The sequence below is a fragment of the Tupaia chinensis genome, unplaced genomic scaffold (assembly GCF_000334495.1).
Source record: "Tupaia chinensis unplaced genomic scaffold, TupChi_1.0 Scaffold000067_1, whole genome shotgun sequence".
In the NCBI taxonomy this organism is placed as follows: Eukaryota; Metazoa; Chordata; class Mammalia; order Scandentia; family Tupaiidae; genus Tupaia; species Tupaia belangeri.
In genome coordinates, this window is record NW_006159526.1 from 501745 (window position 1) to 527716 (window position 25972).

Genomic DNA, 25972 nt, shown 5'->3' on the forward strand with positions numbered 1-25972 from the left:
CACATGTGCATACATGCCCAGGGGATTGTGGCGTGGCCATCCCCACCTGAGGGGTGATTTCTCACTTTCTGTCTCTTTGTCTGTCTGTCTTTCTGGAGAGCACACATGCCTTATAGCAAACACCTTTCCAAAAAATAAAAAATAAACAAAAACCTCTTAAACAGGGACCAGCAGATGTTGTAATGGTTATGTCACTGGACTCCCACGTGGTCAACTGTGGTTCAAGTCCCAGACATGGTGACTTAAAATTCAGACCAGACGTGTGTGCATTCATGCCCAACATCACAAGAAGAGAATGGATCAGGCCCTGGGCTCCCACATGGCCAACCACAGTTCGAGCCCCAGACCAAGTGGCTTGAAAATCATGCCAGGCCGTGCAACATTCTCAGAGGGAAAAAGGAGGAGACCAGATTGTGGTATAGTCATCTGCCTTGGGGGTGATTTCTCACTTTCCCTCTCTTTGTCTCCCTCCAGTGAGCACACATGCCCTATGGCAAAAACCTAAAAATAAAAATAAAACTCTTAAACAGATATGATGGGGTAGGATTGCCTCCTAAATTGAGGGGCCATGATGGTGACTGCCTCAGAGGCCCAGGAGAGAGGCCAGAGGCTAGAACAGAAAGTTTCATAAAGGTGGGTCAATGGAAACTTCAGTTCATGTGAACTGAAGTGTTGGAAACCAACAGGTAAGGTGGGAACATAATCCCAGCCCATCTAGGTGTTTTGTCAGTTTTTAAAAACTGACACCAGTCAATAATAATAATAAATAAATAAATAATATTTTTTTAAAAAGTAGAACCAGCAGGTGATATGATGGTTAAGGTGTTGGAATTCCCACATGGCTGACTACAGTTTGAGTCCTGGACCTGGCAGCTTGCTTCTAACTCTCCCTCTCTCACTCTCTCTTTCTTTGGAAAAACTCGTGAATAATAACAATAATAATACGTGAATAAATAATATTTTTTAAAAAACTGACACCAGTTTGGGGGAGCTGCAGGTGGCATGGTGGTTAAGGGCGCTGGACTCCCACATGGCCGACTAGCTGCAGTTCAAGACCTCGCAGCTTGCTTTGTCACTTTCCCTCTTTCTCTCTGTCTGTCTCTCTCTCACTCTGTCACTCTCTGGTCAAATTTAAATAAATAAATAAAGTTAAATAAAATAATTCTTTTTAAAAAATAATAAAATGAAATTTAAAAACTGACCAGTTGGGGCCAGCAGGTGGAGTGGTAGTAAAGTGCTGGACTCCCATATGGCCACCACAGTTCGAGTCCCCAGCATAGTGGCTTGGTTTTTCACTTTCTCTCTGTCTCCCTGTCTCTTTCTCTCTAGTGAGCACTCATGCCCTATAACAAAATTTTAAAAATGGGCCAGCAGGTACCATAGTGGTTAAGGTGCTTGACTCCTACATGGCCGACCACAGTTAGAGTCCTGGATCCTGCGGCTTGAAAAATCACACTAGGCACATGTGTGCTTGCCCAAAATGAGAAGAGGAGAAGGCATTGTGGTGTAGCCATCCCCCGGGGGGTGATTTCTCACTTTCTGTCTCTCTGTTTTTCTAGCGAGCGCACATACCCTATAGCAAAAACTTCTCAAAGATAATAATAATAAATAAAATTACATCAATAATTTTTGAGAGTTTTTGCTATAGGGCATGTGCACTCACCAGAAAGAGAGAGACAGAAAGTGATAAATCCCCCCCAGGAGAGATGGCCATGCCACAATCCCTTCTCCTCTTGGGATCTTGGGGATGCACACACACGTGCCCAGCGCGAGTTTAAGCCACCGGGGCCAGGATGCGAACCGCTGTCAACTACATGGGAGTCCAGCAACATAGCCACTATGCCAACTGCTTGTCCACATAAATAATTATTTAAAAGAAAGAAAGAAAAAAAAACCTGACACCAGTGATTTCCCATAATCCTCACAGTTAGTCCTGGGGAGGAAGGAGCTGGCAGATATTTTTATTTTACAGAAAACAAAGCAAGCCAAGGTAAGGGAAATGACTTGTCTAAGTTCATAAAGTCTAATGGTCAAACAGGTTCTTGGACCCTCAGATCAGACTATCTGCCCCTCTTTTCATGTTACTTGACTATTCATGTGTTTAATCCCTCTGGCATCTTCTATTATTTCTAGATGTTCAACTCTGATACTTCAGTCCTGTGGCACACCAGACCCTCTTCTGCTACAGCCACAGGTGCTGGGAAAGAAGTGGGACCCACAACCTTGGGAGGAGGTTGATCCTGGGGAAGAGCAGAGGACTGTGAAGAAATTGAGGGTCTGGAGAAAACATTTGGAGGGATTCCCAGTCTGCTTCTCCCTTTTCTTTACAGGGCTCTGGAACCTCTCGCCTGACCTGGGCATCTGCTTCAGAACAACAATTGCAGCAGGAGGCAGCCGAGGCCCTTGTGGGACTGAAAGATTCATCCCAGGCTCCCCGCCTGACCCCTTCTGTAGCCCCCAGCCCTGCCTGGATCTCCCTGCTCCACCCCTGTGGCCCACCAGGTAACCTACCCACTAGAAGGAGAGGGTGAGATAAGCATGGTTTGGGAAGTAGAAGTCACCAGAGTAAGCAGGGACTGACCAGGGAGACCAGGTCAAGTAAGTTAACATCCCCAAGCCCCTGGAGTTACAGGTTAGAGTTGTTTAATGCACTGAACAACAAATATCCAGTGTTCCGATGTCAAGAAAAGTGAGGCCCTGAGAGAGGCAGAGACTTGCTCACGGTCATAGAGAAAGACAGTGGCACTTGAAGTCTCTTGACTTCAACCTAAGGCTCACTGTCCAGGCCGAAGTCAACTGCTGAAGTCTTGGGAGCAGCTGAAGAGGTAACAAGGCTCTGGCCTGGGAAGAAGTCTGATCATTGTCTTCAAGGAGTTTCTGTTCTAGTTGGGTAAGCTAGATGCTTTTACAAGGCTCAGTGGCAAAACTGAGAAAGACCAGAGGGATCTTGAGGAGTGAGAAATACCTACAGGGATACAGACGGGAAATTCTCCTGTCCAAATAGTGGACTGAGCAAATTGCCTGGAGGAACTTCTGGAACAGAGAGTTGAGGCTGGAAAGGAGGCTTCTGAAGATCATGGAAATCGGGCATGCTAGGCCTAGGAGTCTCGTTGGTAACTATGTGTGAAGGGAAGGTAGGCAGGGACACAGTCAGAGACCCTGAGGTTTAGAAAGACAAGTATGACAACTTTGGTGGAGGAATTGGAGCAGACAAGGTTGGAGGGAAAGTCAGAAAGAGGTCTGTGCAATAAGCCAGGTAAATGAGGAGGCCTGAATTAGATGGGTAAGAGGGGATTGCTGGGAAGGTAAATGGTTGTGACCCGGTCCTGCCCTCTTCCTTCCTGTCTATAGCTCCTGCTGGAGGAAGAGGATTCCAGCCTGTTGGCACTTCTCTCAGACCCAGCCCAACCCCCTCTGTCGCTCTGCATATTGGGCGACTGGGATCCATCTCCCTCCTGAGCTAGAAGCCCAGACATAGAGGCTGCCTCACTGGGCAGGGAGGCCATAGCCTACAGGCACTGCATATGTGTATTTTATTTATAGATTTATGCATGGAATTCAATGCAGTATAAGCGTCAGGCTTTTTTTTTTTTTTAAATCTTTCAATTCCTTTGTCCTGTGTGCATTTCCTTGGCCAAAGATGGATATTTTGTATCCCACCTTGGAGTCTGGGACCTTTTTAAATCCTCAACAAAGAGAGAGGTGTGCAGTTTAAGCTGACTAGTATCCAAATGCGTTTGCATGAGTTCACGTTCCAGGGTATTTATCCAACACACGATCCTATACATACCTATGCACTCATGTCTGTCTCTAGGTATGTGAAAACAGGAGAGAGTTTTCATTTCATGTTTAGGTTTGTGTGAATAACGAAGAAATAAACCTTTGTTGTTTTAAGCCACCGAGATTTAGAGATTGTTTTTTATCACAACCTAACCTAATCTATCCCGACTGACAGAAAGGACTTGTTCAATTCACTTCTTTTTTTATCTTTAATTTTTTTAAAGCCACATCTTTTTTCTTTAAATATTTTATGAAATTTTTTTATGTATTCATCATTTAATTTTATTTGACCAGAGGGAGACAGAGAGAGAAAGAGAGTGTGAGAAAGCAAGCCACCAGGTCTAGGACCATGGTTGGCAATGTGGGAGTGTCTGGCACCTTAACCACCATGCTACCTGCTGGCTCCTCATTCTTTTTTTTTTTTAAATAATTATTTATTTAATTATATTTATTCATTCTTTTTTATTTTCATTTGTTCAGAGAGAGAAAGTGAGAAAGCAAGCCACCAGGTCTGTGACTCAACCATAGCCATGTGGGAGTGTCCAGTGCCTTAACCACCATCACTATGCCACCTGCCGTGGTCCCTCAGTTTACTTTTTTTTTGAGAGGTTTTTGCCATAGGGCAAGTGCACTCGCCAGAGAGACAGAAAGCGAGAAATCCCCCCCGGGGGTTGGCCACTCCACAGTCCTTTCTCCTCCATTCTCATCTCGGGATCTTGGGCACGCACGCACATGTGCCTGGCGTGAGCCCAAGTCACTGGGTCTGGGACTCGAACTGCGGTTGACCACATGGAAGTCCAGCGACATAGCCGTTATGCTAACTGTTGGTCCCTCTCAGTTCACTTCTTGAAGTGAAAAAGCAGTTATTCATTAAGTACCACAAAGAAACACAAACTTAGTTTTCTTATGGCCAGAAAAAAGCAAGAGGAAAATATTAGGGGGGATTCAATAATTAAGTCCCTGTTCCAGGCCTTAGAGTTTTCAGCTGTCCAGAGGGCCATAAATTAAAAGGCCTAGTAGACCATGTAAATGAATAACGAAGGCCAAGTGGCCCTGGAAAACTGGGAACGCATGCTTACCAAGGGCCTCTTTGGCCCTAGTGGATTGCCGCCAGACAAGAATGTGGGCCTGTTGTTGCTACATCTTCTGATTGTTCAAGAAAAACTGGAAAACTAGATTCCTATGTAAAATATCTTCATTTTAAAATATTGACTCAGTTTTCTACTTTATATCTTAAATAAGCCAAGTAAAACATAGCTCCAGGCCCCCTTTGGCTAATGGAATGTCAATTTTATGCTAACATAACTTTTTCAAATGAGGAAACAGGTCAATCGGGACAGAAATAATAATCAAGTTAGTCTTTATCAAGGGTTGTTCCTGGATTAGGGCAATTTTTGTGTCTTAAGTTTTTTTGTTTTGGGGGGTTTTTCTGTTTTTGTTTTTTTGTTTTTGTTGTTTGTTTTTTGTTTTTTTTTTTGAAAGGTTTTTGCTATAGGGCGCATGCGCTCACCAGAAAGACAGAGACAGAAAGTGAGAAATCATTCCCCAGGGAGGATGGCCACACCACAGTCCCTTCGCCTTCATTCTCCTCTTGGGATCTTGGGTACGCGCCTGGCATAAGTCTAAACCACCAGGTCTGGGACTCGAACCATGGTCGACTACATGGGAGTCCAGTGACAAAGCTGTTACGCCAACTGCTGGTCCCCTCTGTGTCTAAGTTTTGTTGTTGTTTTTGTTTTTGTTTTTTTGAGAGGTTTTTGCCATAGGGCGCGTGCTCTCACCAGGCAGACAGACAGAAAGCGAGAAATCACCCCCTAGGGGGGATGGCAACGCCACAATCCCTTCTCCATTCTCCTCTCAGGACCTTGGGCACGCATGCACACACGCCCGGAAAGACTTTTAAACCCACCGGTCCAGGACTCAAACCGTAGTTGACTACATGGGAGTCCAGGACCCGCGGTCGACCACATGGGAGTCCAGCGACATAGCCATTACATTAACTGCTGGTCCCTCTGTGTCGAAATTTTGAAGGAACCATAAAAGGCTGGAGATGAAAGTGACTATTTATTGCATGCCCACTATGTTGTATTCACATAATATCCTCACAGCAACCCTGTAAGTGATGTATGATTATTCCCACTTTACCAGTAAAGGAACACGTTTAAAGAAGTAAAGTGACTTGGGGAACCAGCAGTTAGCGTAATGGCTATGTCGCTGGACTCCCACATAGTCGACCGCGGTTCACGTCCCAGACCCGGTGGCTTAAAACTCACGCTGGGCGGGTGTGTGTGCGCGCCCAGGATCCCGAGAGGAGAAGGGAGGAGAAGGGATTGCAGCGTGGCCATCCCCCCTGGGGGGTGATTTCTCGCTTTCTCTCTCTCTGTCTCTCTCTGTCGGTCTGGCTAGCGCACGCGCCCTATAGGGAAAACCTCTCCAAAAAAAAACAAAGAAGTAAAGTGACTTGACCAAGTGCTCGAGGGAAAATTTCTAGGCAAAGATCAAGGGAAGGTTCCTTCTTGCTGAGCTACACAATAGGGTGAAAGATCCAGGGCTTTAGGAGATAGACATGAGTCAGAATTTTTCAAAATCTTTTATTTTTTGTTCAAGCTACCATTAAGTAATAATAAAATCTTACCTGCATTTGTGTCTGCTATCAAGTCTTTCTCCTTGAACCATTCCAAACATATGAAGACCTGTTGAACTATTCCAAAGATATGAAGATCTGAAGACCCTCATTCCCATTCCCACACTTAGAAGGGACAGAGAGAAGAGAAGGCGCAGGATATATACCTGGTCACTGACTTTTTCCTGATGTTACCTACACCTCTCTTTTTACTCAAGATGATTGATGGTGACGGCATCCAGTACAACTTGTTCTTTCTTATTTGGGGCCTTGACAAGGTGGGCTTCTACTTCCCAACAGATGACAGAGTAGCAGCTCTCAAAAGGCATGGCAAGGTAGCAAAACACTAGAAAGTCCACTTGATGCACAGGAGCCAAGAGCAGACCCCTCTTCACAGGCCTTTTCTCTTCAGCCCACCACTCCTTCAGTGTGAGACCTGGAATGACTTCATATCACTGCCTGGACAGTTTTCCTTCTGATCATTAGGACCTTTCCACAGGCACCTGGGGAGAGGGAAAAGGCAGAGCTTCTGCTGAAGTCTGCCTTGAGAGAAGGCATATTTAGGGACCAGCAGCTAGCATAATGGCCACATCGCTGGACTCCCAAGTAGTCGACCGCGGTTCAAGTCCCAGACCTGGTGGCTTAAACTCACGCCAGGCGCGTGGGCGTGTGTGCCCAAGATCCTGAGAGGAGAAAGGAGGAGAAGGGATTGCAGTGTGGCCAATCCCCCTGGGGGTTGATTTCTCGCTTTCTGTCTCTCTGTCTCTTTCTGTCTGTCTGGCAAGCACACACGCCCTATAGCAAAAACCTCCCCAAAAAAAAGAAAAGGGCATATTTAAAAATTGCTTGTACTCCGACCTCGCTGCCTCTTTTTTGTTGTTGTCTTTTAAGTTTATTTATTTCTTCCATGGGACAGAGAAAGGCAGCCCCAACAGGATGTTCATGCCCCAGTTCATGCCAAATCTCAGCCAGCCAAGGTCAGCCCTGTACATACAGGTAGACCTCAGGACACAAACCCAGGACTTTCCCATGTGACTTTAGCATCATGAAGTATTGCATTACTGCTATCCCATCAAGGCTGACCCATTGCTGCCTTTTGAGTACAGCACTCTTTTTTGTTTTTATAAGCATTATCTTAAAATGGCATGGTGGCATGATGGTGATTAAGAGTGCTGGATTCCCACATGGCTGACTATGGTTCGAGTCCCAGACCTGGTGACTTGCTTTCTCACTTTTCCTTTCTCTCTCTCTGTTCAAACTGAAAAATAATAATAATAAATGAAGTCAGATAAAATAATTTTTTAAAAAAATTATTATCTATTTACAGGGACCAGCAGATGGTATAATGGTTACGTCACTGGACTCCCACATAGTCAACCACAGTTTGAGTCCTGGACCTGGTGACATAAGACTCACACCAGGCATGTGTGCCCAAAATCCAGAGAGGAGAATGGAGGACAAGGGATTATGGCATGGCCATCCCCCCCAGGGAGTGATTTCTTGCTTGCGCTCACTCGCTCGCGCGCTCTCTCTCTCTCTCTCTCTGGCAAGTATATGGGTCCTATAGCAAAAAAAAAAAAATCTAAAAAAGTTTTATATATCTAATTTTATTTTTTTAGCAATGATTTTTTGGTGCATGCACTCACTGGGGAGAGAGACAGAGACAATGAGAGGGAAAGTGAGAAATCGTACCCTCAAGGGGGACGGTCACACAGCATTCTCCTCCATTCTCTTCCCAGGATCTTGGGCACACTCGCTCATGCTCCTGGAGTGAGTTTTACGCCACTGGGTCCAGGACTTGACCCACAGTCAGTCATGTAGGAGTCCAGCAGCATCACTGCTATGCCATCTACTAGCCCCTTGGTCTGACCCAAAAAGAAGCAACATCTGGAAGTGGTGGTGGTGGTGGAGGGGGAGTTCAGAGGTTACAGGTGCATTTTCTGTGTTTCAGAAAAGAATCAGTAAAGAGTGCACTTTGGGGACCAGCAGGTGGCATGGTGGTTAAGGTGCTGGACACTCCCCCACATGGCTGACCATGGTTCGAGTCCCAGATCTGGTAGAAAGTCCCGGACTTGGTGGCTTTTCACTTTCCCTCTTTCTCTCCATGTCTCTCTCTGGTCAAATTAAAAAAATTAATGAATAAATAAAATTTTAAAAAAGTGCACTTTAACAGAGATAAGAGGTCTTATATACATCACAAGATACTGTCCCAAGGACAGGATGTAGGAAGATTCCTGTTATCAGTGAGTCAGAATGTTCTGTTAACATTTGTGGGCACCTATCACAAAGATATTATGCCAAGGACAGAATGTAGAAAGAGTCCTATTATCAAATAGGCCAAAATGGCCTGTTAATGTCTGTGGGTGTGACTCACCCCAGGCCCTCTGGAGGGAATGTTTAGAAATAGCAAAAAGCAGTCAGACTTCTGTCATGCCATTATGTAGGGCCTGCTTACCTGGAGTCTATCAAAACTCTACCCAGTATTGGGAACAGCAGATAGCGTAATGGCTATGTCGCTGGATTCCCATGTAGCTGACCGCGGTTCGAGTCCTGGACCCACTGGCCTAAACTCACGGTGGGTGTGTGTGCGTGCATGCCCAAGATCCTGAGAGGAGAATGGAGGAGAAGGGATTGCGGCATGGCCATCCCCGCCGAGGAGTGATTTCTCGTTCTCTGTCTCTGTCTCTCTCAGCCTTTCTGGCTAGCACATGCACCCTGTAGCAAAAAAGAAAAGAAAAAGAAAAACTCTACCCAGTATAAATTCTACCTAAGCTTCACCCTGCCCAAAACCCTGTATTAACCCCATCTCTTTTGTTTAACGCAGCACTTTATGGGAACTCTGGAGTGTTTTTCTTTGTAATAATTTTAAGAATTAATTTATCTAAATGAATGAAACTTAAGTGATTTAAAACTGATAATAGAAATGTACATTAGAAATGTATAAAAAGTGGATATAATTACACAAATACATAGAGATTTCTAGTTAAATATGCATACAAATACATATTCTAACACAGATTCTGGGGGGAGAATTCAGGTACTGAAAATACCTTCAAATTTTAAAAACAGTGTGAAATAGGTTTCAACATTCTACATGACTATAAAGCCTGATTTAAATACATGATTTTATCATGCTAAGAAACACAGTTGGCTTTAATTTTTTTTAACATAATGTGAGGGAGCTTCAAGTTCACAGAAAAATGGAATTAAAATATTATAGTAGGTCAGCCAGTGGTGGTTAAAGGAGCTAGATTCTACATGTCCAACTGAGCAATTTGAGTCCATGACAGTGACTTGAAACACACCAGGCAGGGTCAGCAGGTGGCATGGTAGTTAAGGCATTGGACTCCCACATGGCTGACTATGGTTCAAGTCCCGCACCTGGCAACTGGCTTTCTCACTTTCCCTCCCTGGTCAAATTTAACAAATTAATTAAATTAATTTAAAAAAAAAAGGCCAGGCACACATACATGCCAAAATCCCAAAGAAGAATGGAGAAGGGATTGTACTGTGGCCATCTCCCTGGGGAGATGTTTTCCTCAACTTTTCTCTCCATGTATATTTTCCTCAATTTCTCTCTCTCTCCATGTGTATTTGTACACAATCATTTTCCATAAACTTTTTAAAAAGAATTATTTTATTTAACTTTGACCAGACAGGGACAGAGTGAGTGGAGAGAGAGAGAGAAAGTGAGAAAGCAAGCCACCAGTTCTGGGACTCGAACTGCAGTCGGCCATATGGGAGTCCAGCACCTTTAATCACCACACCACCTGCCAGCCCCTCCATAAACTTTTTTATTTTAAGGTTTTGCCATAGGATGCAAGCACTCACTGGAAAGAGAAAGGGAAAGTGAGGAAATCACCCCCACTGGGGAGGGAGGGGGTGGCTACAACACAATCCATTATCCTCTCAGAATTTTGAGCACACATCCAGCGGAATTTTCAAACCCTGAGTCCAGGACTTGAACCGCAGTTGGCTATGTGAGAGTCCACCACTTCAGCCACCATGCCACCTGCTGATATATATATACACACACACACACATATATATATATAAACTTTACATATGTGTACATGTATGTATGTATATATGTATTAATTATTTATTTTAGTTTGTTATAGGGCATGTGTGCTCACCAATGACAGAGAGAAAGCGAGCCACCACGTCCCGGACTCGAACCACTGTCTGTCAAGTCCAGCACTTTCACAACCACTCCACCACCTGCTGGCCCTACCCATGACCTTTTTAAGACTACCTCATAAATCATAACATTAGATTAAAAACTAAGACATTTTGCATGTACAATACCTCAGTGTGAGGGAAAAATGTAGTATTATTTGCTCAGATGTTTTAAATTCTCAAGCCTTCTCAACATAAGAAAATAGCTACACACATGTAAAAGTTTCCTTTTGCAGCAAGTAAAATGTTATTGGACCCCTGGTGTCTCTAATGCTCTTTGGTTGCTGGGCCTTATAAGGATTAAATTACATTATCATGTAATACCACAGAACCAGCCACATGATCAATGTTCAGATGTCTATCTGTGCCTGGCACAGTCGGCATCCAAAAACATTTTTGACTAGAATTAATGGGTGAGACACCATGTACAAAAGCAGTCGCAGTCACTTCAAATGGTCAATGGAGATCTCGGTCTTTTTTCTTTTTTTCCTATGGTGACGCTGAAGCGCTAAGGGCAAATGGACATTCTAAAGTTACACAGATCAGCGGGACAGATAAATCTAAACGGGCAAAGCTGAAAAAACAGATCCAGGCACTAGGAGGCAGAGCTGAACCAAATTCTCGGAAGGTCCCACCTCTCTATCTCTTTGTCCCTGCCCTTAGCTCCTCCCGGTTTGCAGTGCCTCAGTCCCACTTCAGCCTGGGCCGTCCTGAAGCGATTTCCGCCCTGAGAAGGGTGGGGCTTCCGCCGCCTCCTGCTCTCGCGAGTACTGGTGGTGGCAAGAGGGAGGGTGGTAAAGCCACATTCGCACTGAGAAGGGCGGAGCCGCCGCAAGTTAGCCTCATTCTCGCGAGCTCTCAGAACTCTCGCGAGACCCGACGCCCGACTTGTGCGCCCGGGAAACCCCGTCGCTCCCTTTCCCCTGGCTGGCAGCGCGGAGGCCGCACGGTAAGCGAGCGCTCCGGTTAGACTGAGCGCGGGGCGTCGGGGCCGGACTTCTCAGTCCGGGAGCGCGTCCCTGAGGGCCCCGAGGCGCCCGGCGCGGGGCCGCCCCGCCCCCTGGAGCCGCGGCCACGTGCAAGCTACAGGCCCGGACATGCCCGGTCGGCGCGGTCCCGGCACCGAACGTGGGCCTGGTAGGCGGTGGGGAGGTGCGTGGGGCGCCCGTAATCCTGTGGCTGCGGAGTGCGATCGTGGAGGGTCCTCACAGACAGGGGCCAGCTGTGTTTGTCGGTGAACTCGGCCCCACAGGACCCGGGGCCCTCAGCGCCCCACAGTCGAGGTGGGACGTTGGGGAGTAACGGGGTGCTGTGGGTTGCGACGCTGTAGGCGGAGGAGCGGGCCTGGAGCTCGGCCGGGCCCTTGCCACTGGTCTCCAGCAGTTCGGGGGTTCATGGGCTTGACCTTCTCTCGCAGATGCCTGGAGTTACTGTAAAAGACGTGAACCAGCAGGAGTTCGTCAGAGCTCTGGCAGCCTTCCTCAAAAAGTGAGTGTGGGGGGCCCCGAGGCTGTCGCCCCTGCCTGGCCCCTCGGGTCCAATGTTGGACCAGTCTGGTGGGGGAGACCTATTGGGGTCTGGTTGATCCTGCTCTCTCTGCATGAAGCTGGGGTGTTCTGAGTTTGGGACCGTCCATGTCATTGTTCACCCACAGTGACACACGGGAGAGGGGGCTTGAGGTGTGGGAAGTCGTTTGTGAGAGTTCTCGAATTGTGCCTTTGTTGCTGCCTTGGTCCTAGGTCCGGAAAGCTGAAAGTCCCTGAATGGGTGGACACTGTCAAGCTGGCCAAGCATAAAGAACTTGCTCCCTACGATGAGAACTGGTTTTACACACGAGCTGGTGAGGAGCTTGGGCCTTGCCTGGAGGGTAGGGAGCTGGTTGTCCCATCCTGTGGTGTGGACTGTCTCCCCCGTTCCTTCTGTGTCTCGCCCCCCACCCCCAAGGTTGCAAGAAGAACCTTTGTGTCACACGTGTTCTGTGTGGCATGGCATTCAATACCTTCACATTCCCACGATGCTTTTCTGATTCTAAGAGGTTTGTGAGAGGACCTGTAGCTTTCACTGAGCTTCAGGGGAAACCCTTGTTAACCCAAGCTACTGACCACTTTTTGCTTAGAAATCATTCATTTTAGGGAAGCAATATGTTTTCCAAGTCTATGGAGTTAAATCCCCTGAGTTCAAAACCATCTCTGACATTTAACTAGCTGTATTACCTCAGGCAAGTTATTCAAACTGCCTGTACCTATATTTTCTCATCCTTAAAGTAGGGCCGATCATTACAGCAATATAGGAATATCATGGAGGTAAAATGAGTACAGTGCAGTCAAACTGCTTTGAAGTAAATTTGTTGCATAGTAATTGTTGCTGAAGAGTCTGTTTTTAGGTTTTTTCTTTGCTGTTGCTCTCATCATACAGGTTGTTTCTGGTTATTGTTTGGGGATCTGGCTAGGTCACTCCTTGCTCTAAGTGTTGACATCACTCGCAGTGGCCCAAAAGAAAACTTCTGATCTTAGGGTCACCCTGTGACCTCATGGCAGTCTTTCCATATTGTCTTTTTACTTTTCCAGAAGTAGTATTAATACAGTCTCCAACTATACACTGCCAGTTCTCACCTATCTTAATATTTCGAGGTTCTGTAAGAGTTGGTCTTCAGCCTTCTCTGGGTAGTGGGGACTTCATCCTGCCCAATCCTTGTCTCTAGATAGAAAGTAGACAGGAAGCAGAGCTTGGAAACTGCAGAAATCCAGGCCCCGGGTGGAGCTGACCTTGGCTTTGGTAAATGTTAGCCAGCACTGCATTTTGTAAGTTGTCAGTGCACTCGTGCATCAAATGTCTGTGAGGCCCACTCTGTTTTGCAGGCATTGGGTTGGGCATGGGGTACCAACATGACAGCCACAGTCTGACCTCTGAGGACTGAAAGAGCCGCTGAGATGGGCCGGGTCAGAATCACATCTCCCAGCCCACCAGTGCGTTTTTTTATAAAGGAGATGGGTTGGCGAAGGGAGGCTGACTTCCCTGGGCACACAGCAGTAGTGGGGCCTAAAGTGAGACATGTCCTTTCACCCCCTTGGGAAGCAAAGCTTCTTAGTTCTGAATGTTCTTGTGGTGGTTGGATCAGGGCAACTTTGCACCTAGGATTAGAAGGAAAAGTTCTTAACAGGTTTACCCATTCTGTGGGGTGAATGTACTTTCTGCATAATTTGCACACATCAGAAACCTCCAAAATAGGACTGATAGTGTCTTTCGTGGTTTGTGTTGGGGAAGTTGATAACACATCCGGGGTCAGTCAGTATTGCCACAATCCACCCCTGTTAGCACCTGAAGGGGGGACTCCAGCTCTCTAACTTGGGCAGCATTTTACAAGATGTGGAGGAGTTAATGACAGTAGGGCTCAAGACCCAGGTGAGCTTGCTGGTCATTTTTACAGTTGCTGTAGCTGTCTTGGCATGGACATCTCACACTGTTGTGGATCTTACAACCTGCCTACTCATCTGGCCTCTGTTCTGGTATCTACCTGGTTTAGCAGTCAGCTTACCAGAGAAGAAAACTGGGGTACAGAGAGGTGCAGTGGCATTTAATATTGGTGCTAGAGGCCTTGACAGGTTGGATTTGCCTAAAACCAGATTCCATACTGTTTGCTTTTTGTTCTCTGGATCATGGGAAGTGGCCGCTTTTGCTCCCTTGAGTTTGAGGCTGAAGTACATTGGAGCCATGGCTAGCTCTTAATCTTAAGAGTGTGGAGTTTTAAGGAACGCCATGTCGTAAGACAGGCCCTCCTGAGGGTGGTCTAGAAATGGATCAGAGCTGTAGGAGTAAGAAGTCTCAGGGCAGCGGTATGGGGGTACAGCATGGGGTGAGGCAGGAATAGGAAGACTCCACTTCAGGAGAATAGAGTCCTACTCAGTGTTGCTTGCGGGAGGGCCACTGTGTATCTTTAAAGAGGGTGGTGTGGTGTAGCCCTAGAGTGGCTTTTTATCTGTCATTTTTTATTTGACCAGAGAGAGTGAGAGCAAACTACCAGGTCTAGAACTTGTGAACCACAGTCAGCTGTGTGGGAGTCCAGCACCTTAACCACTGCGGCACCTATCAAGCCCTTTTTTGGGGGGCGGGGGTGTTGCTATAGGGCACGTATGCTCTCCAAAGAGACAGAAAACAAGAAGTCACCCCCCCAGGAGGGATGGCCATGCCGCAATCCCTTCTCCATTCTCCTCTCAGGATCTTGGGCACACACACGCCCAGCATGAGTTTAAGCCACCAGGCCCGGGACTCAGACCAGTCAACTACATGAGAGTCCAGAGACAGCCATTATGCCAACTGCTGGTCCCAGGCCCCCCCCCCTTTTTTTTTAAGACACTATTTACTTCCATTTATCATCACAATTTCTTGATTTGCTGCAGGGCGTGCATGGTCACCAGGAGAGAGGGAAAGTGGGAAAGCAAGTCCTGTGGTCGGCCATGTGGGATTCCATGCCTTAACCACCATGCCAACTGTTGGCCCTGGCCTTGGCATTGAATTCATATAGGATGGAGGCTGGTCCTCTGACTCATACTCAAAGCTGGGCATCCACTTAAGCTGTTAGTGAGAGGAGGGAGGCATCACAGGAGTAAGTTCAGGAGTGAATCAAGATCGAGGGAAGGGTTTTTCCATGGAAGTTTGATAGAGCTGAGTTAGGGCAAAGTACAGGAGGGTTTGTTCTCTTTTTGGTAGAGTAGGTCAGGATGGGACATGGGGCCCTCAGTCTGAACTGAGAACAAGTTATTGCAGTTCCTTTTTATGTATATGTGTGTGTGTGCATGCACACTCATGCGCACATGTATATAGGTTTTTGCTATAGGGTGCATGCACTCACCAGAGAGAGAGCGAGAAGTCACCCCCCAGGGGGGATGGGCACATGTACCTGGCATGAGTATAAGCCACCGGGTCTGGGACTTGAACCATAGTCAACTACGTGGAGTCCAGTGACAGCCATTATACACCAACTGCTGGTCCCCTTGCAGTGCCTTTTTGAGAGTCCTTGCTTCATTTATCTGTGCAGAAGGACTCTCTCCTAATGAGCTCCAGGTTGAGGATTGATTCCTAGACAAGGTCTCCTAAGAGGAACAAGAGCTTCAGGAAGTCCCAAAGAAGCTGTTTGTGCCTGCACTTGTCTTACTGATGGCCTGGTTTCACAGTTGCAGCTCCTCTTCAGGAGGTGGGGGTGGGCCTGGGTCTCTAGGGTAAAGAGAGAAGAAATGGGAATGAGGTCAGTGTGTATCAGAACTCCGTGTTTTCAGCTGAGATTTGTGACAGTAATACTCTTCTTTTTCCCTTTGGTGGGTCAGAAAAATAATTAGTGTGATAACTAGCTATAGAGAACCTTATGACAAAAGTGGTTCTCCATATTCGCAGGGAGGGTGGCCATTCCTCAATGCCTGTTCTTTCATTTCTCTTTGGGTTTTGGGCACACATATGCGCACACAGACACCCAGCATGAGGTTCAAGCTGCCAGGTCCAGGATTCGAACCACGGTCAACCACATGGGAGTCCAGTGATTTTAACCACTATACTACCTGCCTGTCTCCATACCAGATGACTTTTCTGCAATGTTAATAGGCTTTATTAGAGCTTATTTTCTGCCATCATGTGAACCACCTAGAGGATGGATAGGCTTCCTATGACTGCCAAAGAGGATCACCATAGGGGGCCACAGAGTTCAGGGCCCAGTGCCTGGTCTCAGCACTCAGAGCTAGTCCTGGTTCCGTGATGCAGGGATGAGTGTCCTTTTGGTTCTGTGTAACCTGTTGGATGTCCAAGAGGTTACTGTCCTTTCCTCTTGCTCTTTCCTGAGGCGACCTGCTTTCCCAACCCTGGGTGTAGCCTGAGCCGAAGAGTAGGTCTCCATCAGACCAGGTCAAGGCCAGGTGCAGGAGGGACGTCAGTGGCTAACCTTAGAGGTCTGGGAACAAGCAGTGTGTGAGAACTGCTAGGCGGGGGCCAGCTAGAGGGGAGGCACACCCTTGCTGGGCCACTTACTTTCCCATCCCACCCTTGCTCCTGGTCTTGGAGTTGGCTGGTTTTTGTAAAGCCACTCCACTAGTCTGGCTCCTGAAGCATTTCATGAGGTCAGAGAGAATGTGTGGAAAGCATTGGCCTCATGGGCTGGCAGGTATGTGCAAATGTCCTGAGGAAAGAGGACAGCTCTAGAGCTTGCCTAGAGCAGGGAGGCTGGTTAGGATGAACTAGGTACTGACCAGTCTGTGACGAGAGCCCCTGTATGCATGGAACGGAACAGTAGTGTACATTCCACCCCCTAGAGGCTCTGCCTTGCCCATCACCCCCTCCAGGGCTGGGGTGATGCAGAGCTGCCCTACAGCCTGCTAGACTCGCAGTGCCTTAGGCTAGACCTCACAGCAGGGCTGCTAGGGCACTGATAGCTGAGGACTCTGCCCTGGAGGGGCCCTGACCAAGAGCACAGGTCCACTTGGTGGGTGGGCAAGAAGAGGGACATTTGGTGGGGATTAGCTATTGCACAAAGGCACATACAGGATTCCACATGTGGCCTTGAACAAGGCCCTTGCCTCAGTTGCAAAAAGATTTCTCTGCCCCCTGAGGGTCCTCAGTCTCTCTCTCTCTCATCCCGCCCCAGCTTCCACAGCACGGCACCTGTACCTCCGGGGTGGTGCTGGGGTTGGCTCCATGACCAAGATCTATGGGGGACGGCAGAGAAACGGTGTCATGCCAAGCCATTTCAGCCGAGGCTCCAAGAGTGTGGCCCGCCGAGTCCTTCAAGCCCTGGAGGGGCTAAAAATGGTGGAAAAGGACCAAGATGGGTAAGCAGGGGCAAGGAGGGGCGGGTGGACTGATGGAGGCCTCGTGGGCAGATTATGGATAATGGAGTTGTGCCTCCCTCGCTGTTACCGTAAGGAGATGTAGGTGCCAGGCCTGTCCTCACGCGATGCCTCTGCCCTCGCTCAGGCCTCTCCTCTCAGGCAGGCAGGGTTCTGCAGAAAAGCGGACAGCGAGGGCCTCGCCCGACCTCGCTGGCTGAGTACCCCGGTCTCCAGGAAGGTAATTTAGCGACTGTCCGCTTTGATTAGCCTGCTCGTTAACTTTTCCCAATTGATTTTTCGGGGCTTTTGATCTAATGCTTGCACAAACGACACCCCGTCAGCTCCCAAGGGGGCTCTGACTCCTGTCCCCAGCTCATTAGAATGCAGCCAACTGGGGCTCTCAGTGGGCCTTGGCTGGCATCTTTAGGTCCTAGGGCCAGGTTCCTTCTTGGGAAGCTTGGCTGACAACCAAGAAGGAAGGGACAAGAGCTTGTGCTCACCAGGGGACTGCCCCCTTTTCTCCCACAGGGGCCGCAAACTGACACCTCAGGGACAGAGAGATCTGGACAGAATCGCCGGACAGGTGAGGCCTTGGTCACTGCCTGAGCATTTCCAGCATCTGTGCTTTGACAACTAGATCTGGCTTGTTAACTCCCTTGGAGGACACAGCCTGGGGTGGTGGGCATTATTAGAACAGGGCTGCCTGGGGACAGGAGAAGGAATATTTCTGATGACCTTTCTGTCAGATCTACTTGGTCGTTAGGGCGCTGGGTTGAAGGGAGCCCAGGGTGGGCCAGGCTCCTGCAAGGCACATACCTGCACAGGTGGCTTCCGGACCAGGTTAGCCCACTGCAGGCCTGGCGAGTCAGACAGCTCAGAAGGGGTATGCAGTGCAAGGTCAGGGCAGGTTGATTTAGATGCCAGAACCCAGGTCTCCTTTCCAGGTCCTGGTTGACAGACACTAGGGTACATGCTTCACCTCTAAGCCAGTCTGTAGTGGTCTTCTCTTGCCCACCTCAAAGATGGTTCTGGGGACCCAGCAGCTGTGGTGTGTATAGCAGGTGCCTGGGGGCCTGGCAGAAGCTGCTTCCAGCTGCTGCTTTCTGTGTCATTGACTTGGGCTTCCCAGGAGCCTTGACATGTTCAGTCACTTAGTCAAGTGACACACACAAAAAAGGGTCATCCCTCTAGGAGTCAGGTGACTTAGAAGGGAAGGTGTGAGCTCTTCAGGACAAAGTGGAGTTGTGCTCCATTGGTCCCTTCCCTCACAAGACCTCCCCACGCAGGGTCATAAGGATTAGATACCTGGGATGAACACATTTGGGACCACACGGCAGGTTGCAGAGCACCTGTGCCCTGCAGAGACCCCACTTCTGATCTACTCTCCCCTTTCCCTCTTTTCCCACAGGTGGCAGCTGCCAACAAGAAGCATTAGGACAGATGATGCTGGGTTAATAAATTGCCTCATTCGTAATCCTGGTCTGGGTCTCTTAATTGGATGCTGTTTGGTGCCTAAGGAGCATTTCCCATCACTTGTTAACCAGGGCTCAGGGGGGCTGCAGGCCACGTTTTCCTGTGATCCAGCAGGGTTGAGTGGGTGGGGCAGGATCTTGGGGCCTTTGTCCCCTCCCCAATTCTCAGAAAATGAGAAACTAAAGATGTGACTCTTTAGTATTCAAGCACCCTCCCTGGAGGGAGGCGGAGGGGAGGACCCCCACTGCAAGTGGTGGCTTCCCAGCTAGTAAGTGACCTGTGCTGTGCTGCTTGCATGCTGGCAGCTCACCTGATTTTCTGCATCTGAGGGGTCAGGTTCAGGGAGGGAGGGAGAGTTGAGCCCTGAGGAGCTTCCTTGAACTTGAACTCCCATAGTCCCCGCACAAGGAGGGGGGCACCATGGTCCTCCTGAGGCAGTTGGTTCATGGGGGGAGGGGGGGTGTCTTAGCTTGGGTCCTTGGCTGGAGTGCAAGGTCCAGATGGTTCTGATACTTGCACATGCCTGAGCACTAGAACTAGTTGGTGGTGTGACCAGATACCTCCCAGTTCTAGGAGACAGCTCAGCCTAAATAGGCTTGGCCAAGGTCCCCAGGATTTCCCCCACCCACATTTTTCCAGTGTGACCCATTTCTAATGGCAAGCCTGGGCTTTGAAGGCCAATTCAACTGTGCCTGCCCTTGGTTCTGTGGCCCTGTGCAACTTAGCCCTATCTTAACATTGCTGACTCCTGACTGGCCCTGGTAGACAGATTGGTGTTGCCCAAATTTAAGATCCAGATGGTCAGAATGGGAAGTATCAAGGCTGGGGGTCCTCCATCCGTTGGGGATGCATCGTTGAGGTTGCATCCCTCCTGCAGAACTCAGTGGTGCTGAAAGATTTACACTTGAACACTCAGAGCCTACCCCAGCCAGACACTACCACGGGCCCTTCTCATGTATTGTGTACACTGGCACTCGGGTGGGTGTCCACATTGGAGACAAGAAGGCAAGTCACAGGTTGGGCAGTATACTGGATGTCCCAAGGCAAAGGGTGGCAAAGCCATCAGTTCAGCCCAACTGCAGACCCCTCAGAAGTGAGGTTTAAAGGGTCATGTTCTCCATCCTGGGTCCCATTTCCTCTTACGTCTATTAGATTCTCCAGAGTTGCCATGAGAACTCAATGCCAAACATCTGTTGGGGTTCACATTGCGCCAGGCACTGAGATGGATGTGCCAAGGGCTGCCTTAGCCCCTGAATGGGTCCTCAATCCAGCCACGGGGGGGCAGTCGAGAGCCTGGAAACCACCACAGCTGCTGAAGGATGTTGAAGGACGAAGGTGAATTCCTAGAGTTTGAGTTTCCACGTGTGGACCCAGGAGGAGCTGAAGTACAAGAGGGTTAATAGGGGCCAACAGAATACCAGGACCCCTGGAAGGGAGCAGGGAGGGTGCCAGGACCAGAGAAGGGGCACTGTGTTCTCAGAACTGCGCTAAGTGCACCAGGATATTCTTAAAGCCTCAAAAGCTGAGGATTGTGCCCATGTTAGAAACAGGCTGGTTGGACCAGTCACTTAGCAGAGCTGAGATGCAAACCCAGGAATCTCAGACTACAGACCCAAGCTCTTGTGTATGAGTGACAGCTGCACTTTTCAAAAAGTGCAACACAGGCCAAACCTGTAGTCTAATGGTTAAGGGTCTACAGGGCCCAACTACAACTTGAGTCTCTGAAAACTACACCCGGGATGGGGGCAACAGGTGGCATGGTGGTTAAGGAGACTGGACTTCCACGTGGCTGACTGTAGTTCAAGTCCTGGACCTGACAGCTTGCTTTTTCACTTTCCTTCTCTTTGTCTCTCCCTGGTCAACTTCAAAAAAAATAAAATAAAATAATGACAACAAATACAAATAAAATAATTCTTAAAAAAAAAAAAAAAAAAAGGAAGGAGCCAGCACGTGGTGGTTAAGGCACTGGACTCCCACATGGCCAACTACAGTTCAAGTCCCAGACCTGGTTGCTTGAAACACTCCAGGTACATGTGCACATGTGCCCGAAATCCTGAGAGCAGAATGAAAGAGAAGGGATTTCAGTACGGTCATGCCCCCTGAGGGGTGATTTCTCACTTTCCCTGTCTCTGTCTCTCTCCAGCAAGTGTCCACACCCTATGACCAAAAACATAAAAAAAATAAAGAAAAAAAGAAGAAACTACACCAGGCACATATGTGTACATGCCCAAAATCCCTACAGGATTAAAAAACAGAAGGAATTGCAGCACAGCCATGCCCCATGGGGTGTGCTTTCTTCCTGTCTCACTGACTCTCTGAGTGCACACGCTTTTGGCAAAAACAAAAAGGGACCTGCAGGTGGCATGGTGGTTAAGGAGCTGGATTCCCACTTGACCACAATTCAAATCCTGGACACGGTGGCTTGAAAATCATGCCGGGCGGGACCAGCAGTTGGCATAATGGCTATGTCGCTGGACTCCCATGTAGTCAACCACAGTTTGAGTCCCAGACCCAGTGGCTTAAACTCCCATCAGGTGTGTGTGTGTATGTGTGTGCGCCCCCAAGGTCCTGAGGAGAATGGAGGAGAAGGGATTGCATTGTGACCATCCCCTCTGGGGGGTGATTTCTCGCTTTCTGTCTCTGTCTCTCTCTGTCTTTCTGGCGAGCACATGCGCCCTATAGCAAAAACCTCTCAAAAAAAGGAAAAAAGAAAAGTGATTTCTCACTTTCTATCTCTGGAGAGCACACACACACCCTATGGCAAAAAACCTGAAGGAAAAAAAAAAAGGAAACTTAGACTAGCGAAGCCCTCTGTGTGCCCTGTCCAGTGACAACTCCCCTCTGTCCTCAGAGATACCCTCCTCAGGAATCGGATGTGTCAGTCCCTGCACCTCGGCTGCCAGTGGGTGTCCATAGGTGGTGTGCTGTCTTCCCCTTTGAAAACACCTGGAAGCACTCCATGGTTTTCTCATTCTCGTGTTTCTGCGGTGCAGCCACACCGACCCTTCCCCTGCTCTGTGCTCTACGGTGTTCTGCTGCTGACGGGGCCGCCATTCCTGCAGCCATTCTGTCAATGGAAGGATTTTTTTTTTCTTTTTTTTTTTTTGAGAGATTTTCACTGTAGGGCGCGTGTGCTCGCCAGACAGACAGAGAGAGACAGAGAGACAGAAAGCGAGAAATCACCCCCCAGGGGGGATGGTCACGCCGCAATCCCTTCTCCTCCATTCTCCTCTCGGGATCTTGGGCACGCACGCACACGCGCCCGGCGTGAGTTTTAAGCCACCGGGTCCGGGACACAAACCCCGGTCGACTACGTGGGAATCCAGTGACATAGCATTACGCTAACTGCTGGTTCCCAATGACCTCTTTTTTTTATTTCTTTTGAGAGGTTTTTTGCTATAGGGCGTGTGCACTCACCAGAAAGACAGAAAGAGACAAAGAGACAGAAAGTGAGAAATCACCCCCCAGGGGGGATGGCCACCCCGAAATCTTTTCTCCATTCTCCTCTTGGGATCTTGGGCATGCATGCACATGTGCCTGGCATGGGTTTAAGTCACTGGGTCTGGGACTCGAACCACAGTCGACTATATGGGAGTCCAGCGACATAGCCATTATCCAACTGCTGGTCCCATCAATGACCTTTTTTGTTTCTCAATTGTTGCTACCACAAATCTCCCTGCAGTGGTTTCTTTTTTTCATGTCTCTTTGTGTACGTGTGAGGGTCCCCTAACTGCTCACAAATCTCGCTACAACCCAACCCTCCCCAAGCAGCTTCATTTCCCTCCTCCCTGGCCTAAAATGACATCCTCAAAGGAATCAGAGAGTCACACACAAGTGACTTTAAATCCCTGCTCCAGGGCTGGCCCTATAACTTAGTGGTCAAGGGAGCAGGATTCCACAGGGCCGACCCTGGTTCCAGTCTTGGCCACAGTGGCTTGAAAACCACTCCAGGTGTGGATGTGTGTGTGGCTGGAGAAATAGAGAAGATTGTGGCCTGACCACACCCCATCATGGGTTGCTTACCACCCTATACCACCTGTCTCTGATGTGCCCTCCACTAATTAAAAAACAAACAAAAAAAAACCTTATTCCACCACTCCCAGGCTATGTCACCAGGAAAGTGACAACCAATACCCACCTTTGCTCGGTTTCCTCTGTGAAATGGAGGATGGCCTACCTTCCCCAGCTGCGCGAGGCAAATATGAAAAACACCCCAAGAGCTGGCCATGGCTCTCACTTCTTGGGTGCCAGAAACACCATCTCCTATCTCAGTGCCAGGAGAAGATCTGATCGTCTAGTCTCCCGAGCAGCCACGGGTTGGCCTGCCCTGTCCATCATGAGCACTGGCAGGGACCCACATTGGCCCTCGTGAGTACCTTCTCTGGACAGGCCCTGTGCTCAGCGCTGTGTGTGCAAAATGCCTTTAAATCCTCGCTTCCAACCCTGAGAACAGAGGAAACGGAGGCTCAGCGCGGGCACAGGTTTGCCCTGTGGGTGGCAAGGAGCAGGAGCTAAGCTTGGAACCAGCATACCGACCAGACAGCAGGCCCGGAACCCTGGGGTCCTGGCGCCCAGACTTCTTTCCCAAGACTCACCGGGGCCTGGCCGGCCTCTTCCCCCACCCAAGCAGCCTCCCCTCAGGGGAACTGTGGCCACCCCAGGTGCAGGGAGCAGTTCCTCTCGCTCACGGCCTGCAGCACACCCCCAGGCCCCACAGCCGCAGGGCCAGTGAAGCCCATCTCCGCAGGGCTGGGCAGGAAGTGGGGCGGGGTTTGGAGTGGAATCTGGTACCCCAGGACTCTGCGCCCCGACCTGGACTAAGCCACCCACTAGAAGATGTCTGGGGGTCCAGGAGTCCTTCCAGCTCCACCGGCCACCATCTTCCTCTTCTTGCTGTCCATGGCGTGCCTGGGTTCGTAGCCAAGGGGGTGGCGGTGCTGGGGACGGAGGGGTGGGGGACTGGGAGGGCCATGGGCAGAGGGCAGGGTGCCAGGGAGCGGGGTGGGGAGAAGAGTCAGGAGGCGAGCTGGGGAAGGCCGCTGCAGAAGTCTGCGGTTTGACCTGCTTCAACCATCGTAAGCTGAGAGCCAAAGGAGGCTGGAGGGTGCTCTGCGGGGTTAGAGGGCACCTATTGCCCCATGGAAGGAGGCAGGGGTGAGATACCTTCCCCACCCCCTCGTCCCCGCTGGTCAAAATAAGGAACTGAAGTCACTCTTGACTGAGCACTGGAGCTGGGGACCGGAAGGGGACTTGAAGTCAGGGTCAGAGGGGGAAAAGGGCTTTCTTCCTCTCGGCCTTAAATCTCAGCCGCCCCCTGTGCAGAGCCCCTTCTCAGTGCTGGAAGGGGTCACCTATATGACCCCTCCCCTCCCCAGCCCAAGGCGGCCAAGGCCAGCTGGCAGGGCTGAGACCACACTGACAGGGGAGTTCAGAGAGGAAGGTCACTCACTTCAGAGGGCGCAAGGAGCAGGGGCTGGAGTCTGAGTCCCAAGCCCATGACCATGAGGCTGCTCAACCTCCTCCCCTCCTCCCCCTTCTCTCAACCCCCATTCCTTCTGCCTCCCATAGAGGGAGGGGCCGTGTGGGCTGGCCTGGGGAGCCCCAAGTGGACGCTGCAGCAGCCTGGCCACCTGTCTCCCTGAGACACCCGTCTCTACTCTGCTGAGCCCCCTTCCAGCCCAAGAACTGAACTCCTCCCACCACCAGGTTGACATATACAAGTTAGAGAATGAGAAACGCCCAGGTCACAGGCCGAGGAGGGTCCCGAAGATTGGCTTCTCAGTCCCAGGCAGGGAGGGGCCCCAGGAGCCGGAAGTTTGAACCCCAGCACCACTCCGGACTGCCCTCACTGGGCCTCAGCTGTTTCACCTGTAAAATGGCAATAACAAGGAAACCCAATCCCTTCTCCATCCTCTAGGGATTGGTGCAGGAGGAGATGGGGAGAGAACCTGTTTCTAAGGGTTTGTGGTGACTACACAAGACAAAGTGCCAGATGCAGGGGTAGGGGTGGGGGCGGGGTAGACCAGGAAGGCCTTCAGGAGGAGGTGCCGCCTACACTGATTCTGGATAGAGCTGTCTAGCCAGGGGCACTTCTAGCACCAGGGAACCAAACACCCAAAGGCCAGAGAGTTCGCTGGGGCCAAAGCTGTAGCAAAAGGAAGGGGACAGCAGAGGGCGCTGGAGAGGCACCCAGAGGCCCCAGAGGTGCCTGGCCAGCCCAGTCAGCGTCTTCTGCACTCCCCCATGCTCTCCTCTCTCACCACCCCTTCCCTGGAGTACCTCTTCACCCCTCCCCAGGGGTGACTTGTCTTCATCCCCCATAAAGTGTGTGGCCCCAGTCAGGGACCGGGGACATCCTCCCCTCACTCCCCGTCCTAGAGCTGCCCTGGCCAGGGCTGGGAGCCTGGCGCTGTCCTGCCTCTGACCCACCCCTCCTCTCTGCAGGCCCAGGGAGCCAGGCCCTGTGGGTGGACAAGGGCCCGCCTTCAGTGATAGCGCACAATGGGGACGAGGCCCGCCTCTCATGCCCGCACAATGGCAGCAACCCCAACGTCACTTGGTGGCACATCCTCCACGGCAACTACACCACGTTGCCCCCCGTGTTCCTGGGCTTGGGCCACGGCCCCGAGGGCGAGTGGATCATCTCCAAGGTGAACAAGAGCCACAGAGGCCTATACCAGTGTCGTGTGGAAGACAAAGGTGCCATCCACAAGTCCTGTGGCACCTACCTCCGTGTGCGTGGTGAGTGGCCTGTGCCCTGCCCAGGTCCCCTGTCCCAGCTGGGGACACTTGGTTTCCTCATCTGTGAGGACAGAGCCGGAGGCTTCCTGGGCTGGGAACTGGCTCAGATGTGGTGACTGACAGTCTCCCCTGCAGAGAAGGGGCTTCCCTGGGGATGCGGGTCTTGCTCAGGGTTAGGGTTGGGAGGCCAGGGCTCTGAGCAGCCTCTCCTCCTCACAGACCCGCTCCCTAGACCCTTCCTGGACATGGGGGAGGGCACCAAGAACCGCATCATCACTGCTGAGGGGATCATCCTGCTCTTCTGTGCTGTGGTTCCTGGGACATTCCTGCCGTTCAGGGTGAGCCCTGCGGCCTGAGCCTGTCGCTG

At 50.0% G+C, this 25972-nt stretch overlaps 3 protein-coding genes across 7 annotated transcripts in view; all 3 read left to right on the top strand.

The window, feature by feature from the left end:
• The window catches only part of DMRTC2 (DMRT like family C2), an 8025-nt gene extending 4128 nt beyond the window's left edge, over nt 1-3897 (top strand). For all 4 annotated transcript variants that reach the window (XM_006141988.1, XM_006141989.1, XM_006141987.2 and 1 more), the window contains exons 7-9: nt 2134-2194; nt 2331-2502; nt 3352-3897. In XM_006141988.1, the coding sequence (XP_006142050.1) occupies nt 2134-2194; nt 2331-2502; nt 3352-3464 (346 nt within the window). In that variant the 3' untranslated portion in view covers nt 3465-3897. The remainder of the gene's footprint in view (nt 1-2133; nt 2195-2330; nt 2503-3351) is intronic.
• A 7490-nt stretch (nt 3898-11387) lies between these two features.
• RPS19 (ribosomal protein S19) lies at nt 11388-18870 on the top strand. Of its 2 annotated transcripts, none has more exons than XM_006141991.3 (6): nt 11388-11531; nt 12000-12070; nt 12322-12422; nt 17208-17391; nt 17920-17974; nt 18800-18870. In XM_006141991.3, exons 2-6 carry the CDS (start codon nt 12000-12002, stop codon nt 18824-18826), a joined length of 438 nt encoding a protein of 145 aa, XP_006142053.1. In that variant the 5' UTR covers nt 11388-11531; the 3' UTR covers nt 18827-18870. The 2 variants fall into 2 exon arrangements, with proteins under 2 accessions (XP_006142053.1, XP_014438271.1); XM_014582785.2 differs by lacking the exon at nt 11388-11531 and adding an exon at nt 11724-11865.
• A 4739-nt stretch (nt 18871-23609) lies between these two features.
• The window catches only part of CD79A (CD79a molecule), a 3944-nt gene continuing 1581 nt past the window's right edge, over nt 23610-25972 (top strand). The window contains exons 1-3 of the mRNA XM_006141992.3: nt 23610-23776; nt 25309-25605; nt 25825-25943. Of these exons, the coding sequence (XP_006142054.1) occupies nt 23701-23776; nt 25309-25605; nt 25825-25943 (492 nt within the window). The 5' untranslated portion in view covers nt 23610-23700. The remainder of the gene's footprint in view (nt 23777-25308; nt 25606-25824; nt 25944-25972) is intronic.

Bases quoted from the DNA above. Each gene is read 5' to 3' on its own strand.
- RPS19 (XM_006141991.3), top strand. From the start codon at position 12,000: ATGCCTGGAGTTACTGTAAAAGACGTGAACCAGCAGGAGTTCGTCAGA. The intron at 12,423-17,207 runs GTGAGGAGCTTG...ATCCCGCCCCAG, and splicing joins CTGGTTTTACACACGAGCTG to CTTCCACAGCACGGCACCTG. The intron at 17,975-18,799 runs GTGAGGCCTTGG...CTTTTCCCACAG, and splicing joins TGGACAGAATCGCCGGACAG to GTGGCAGCTGCCAACAAGAA.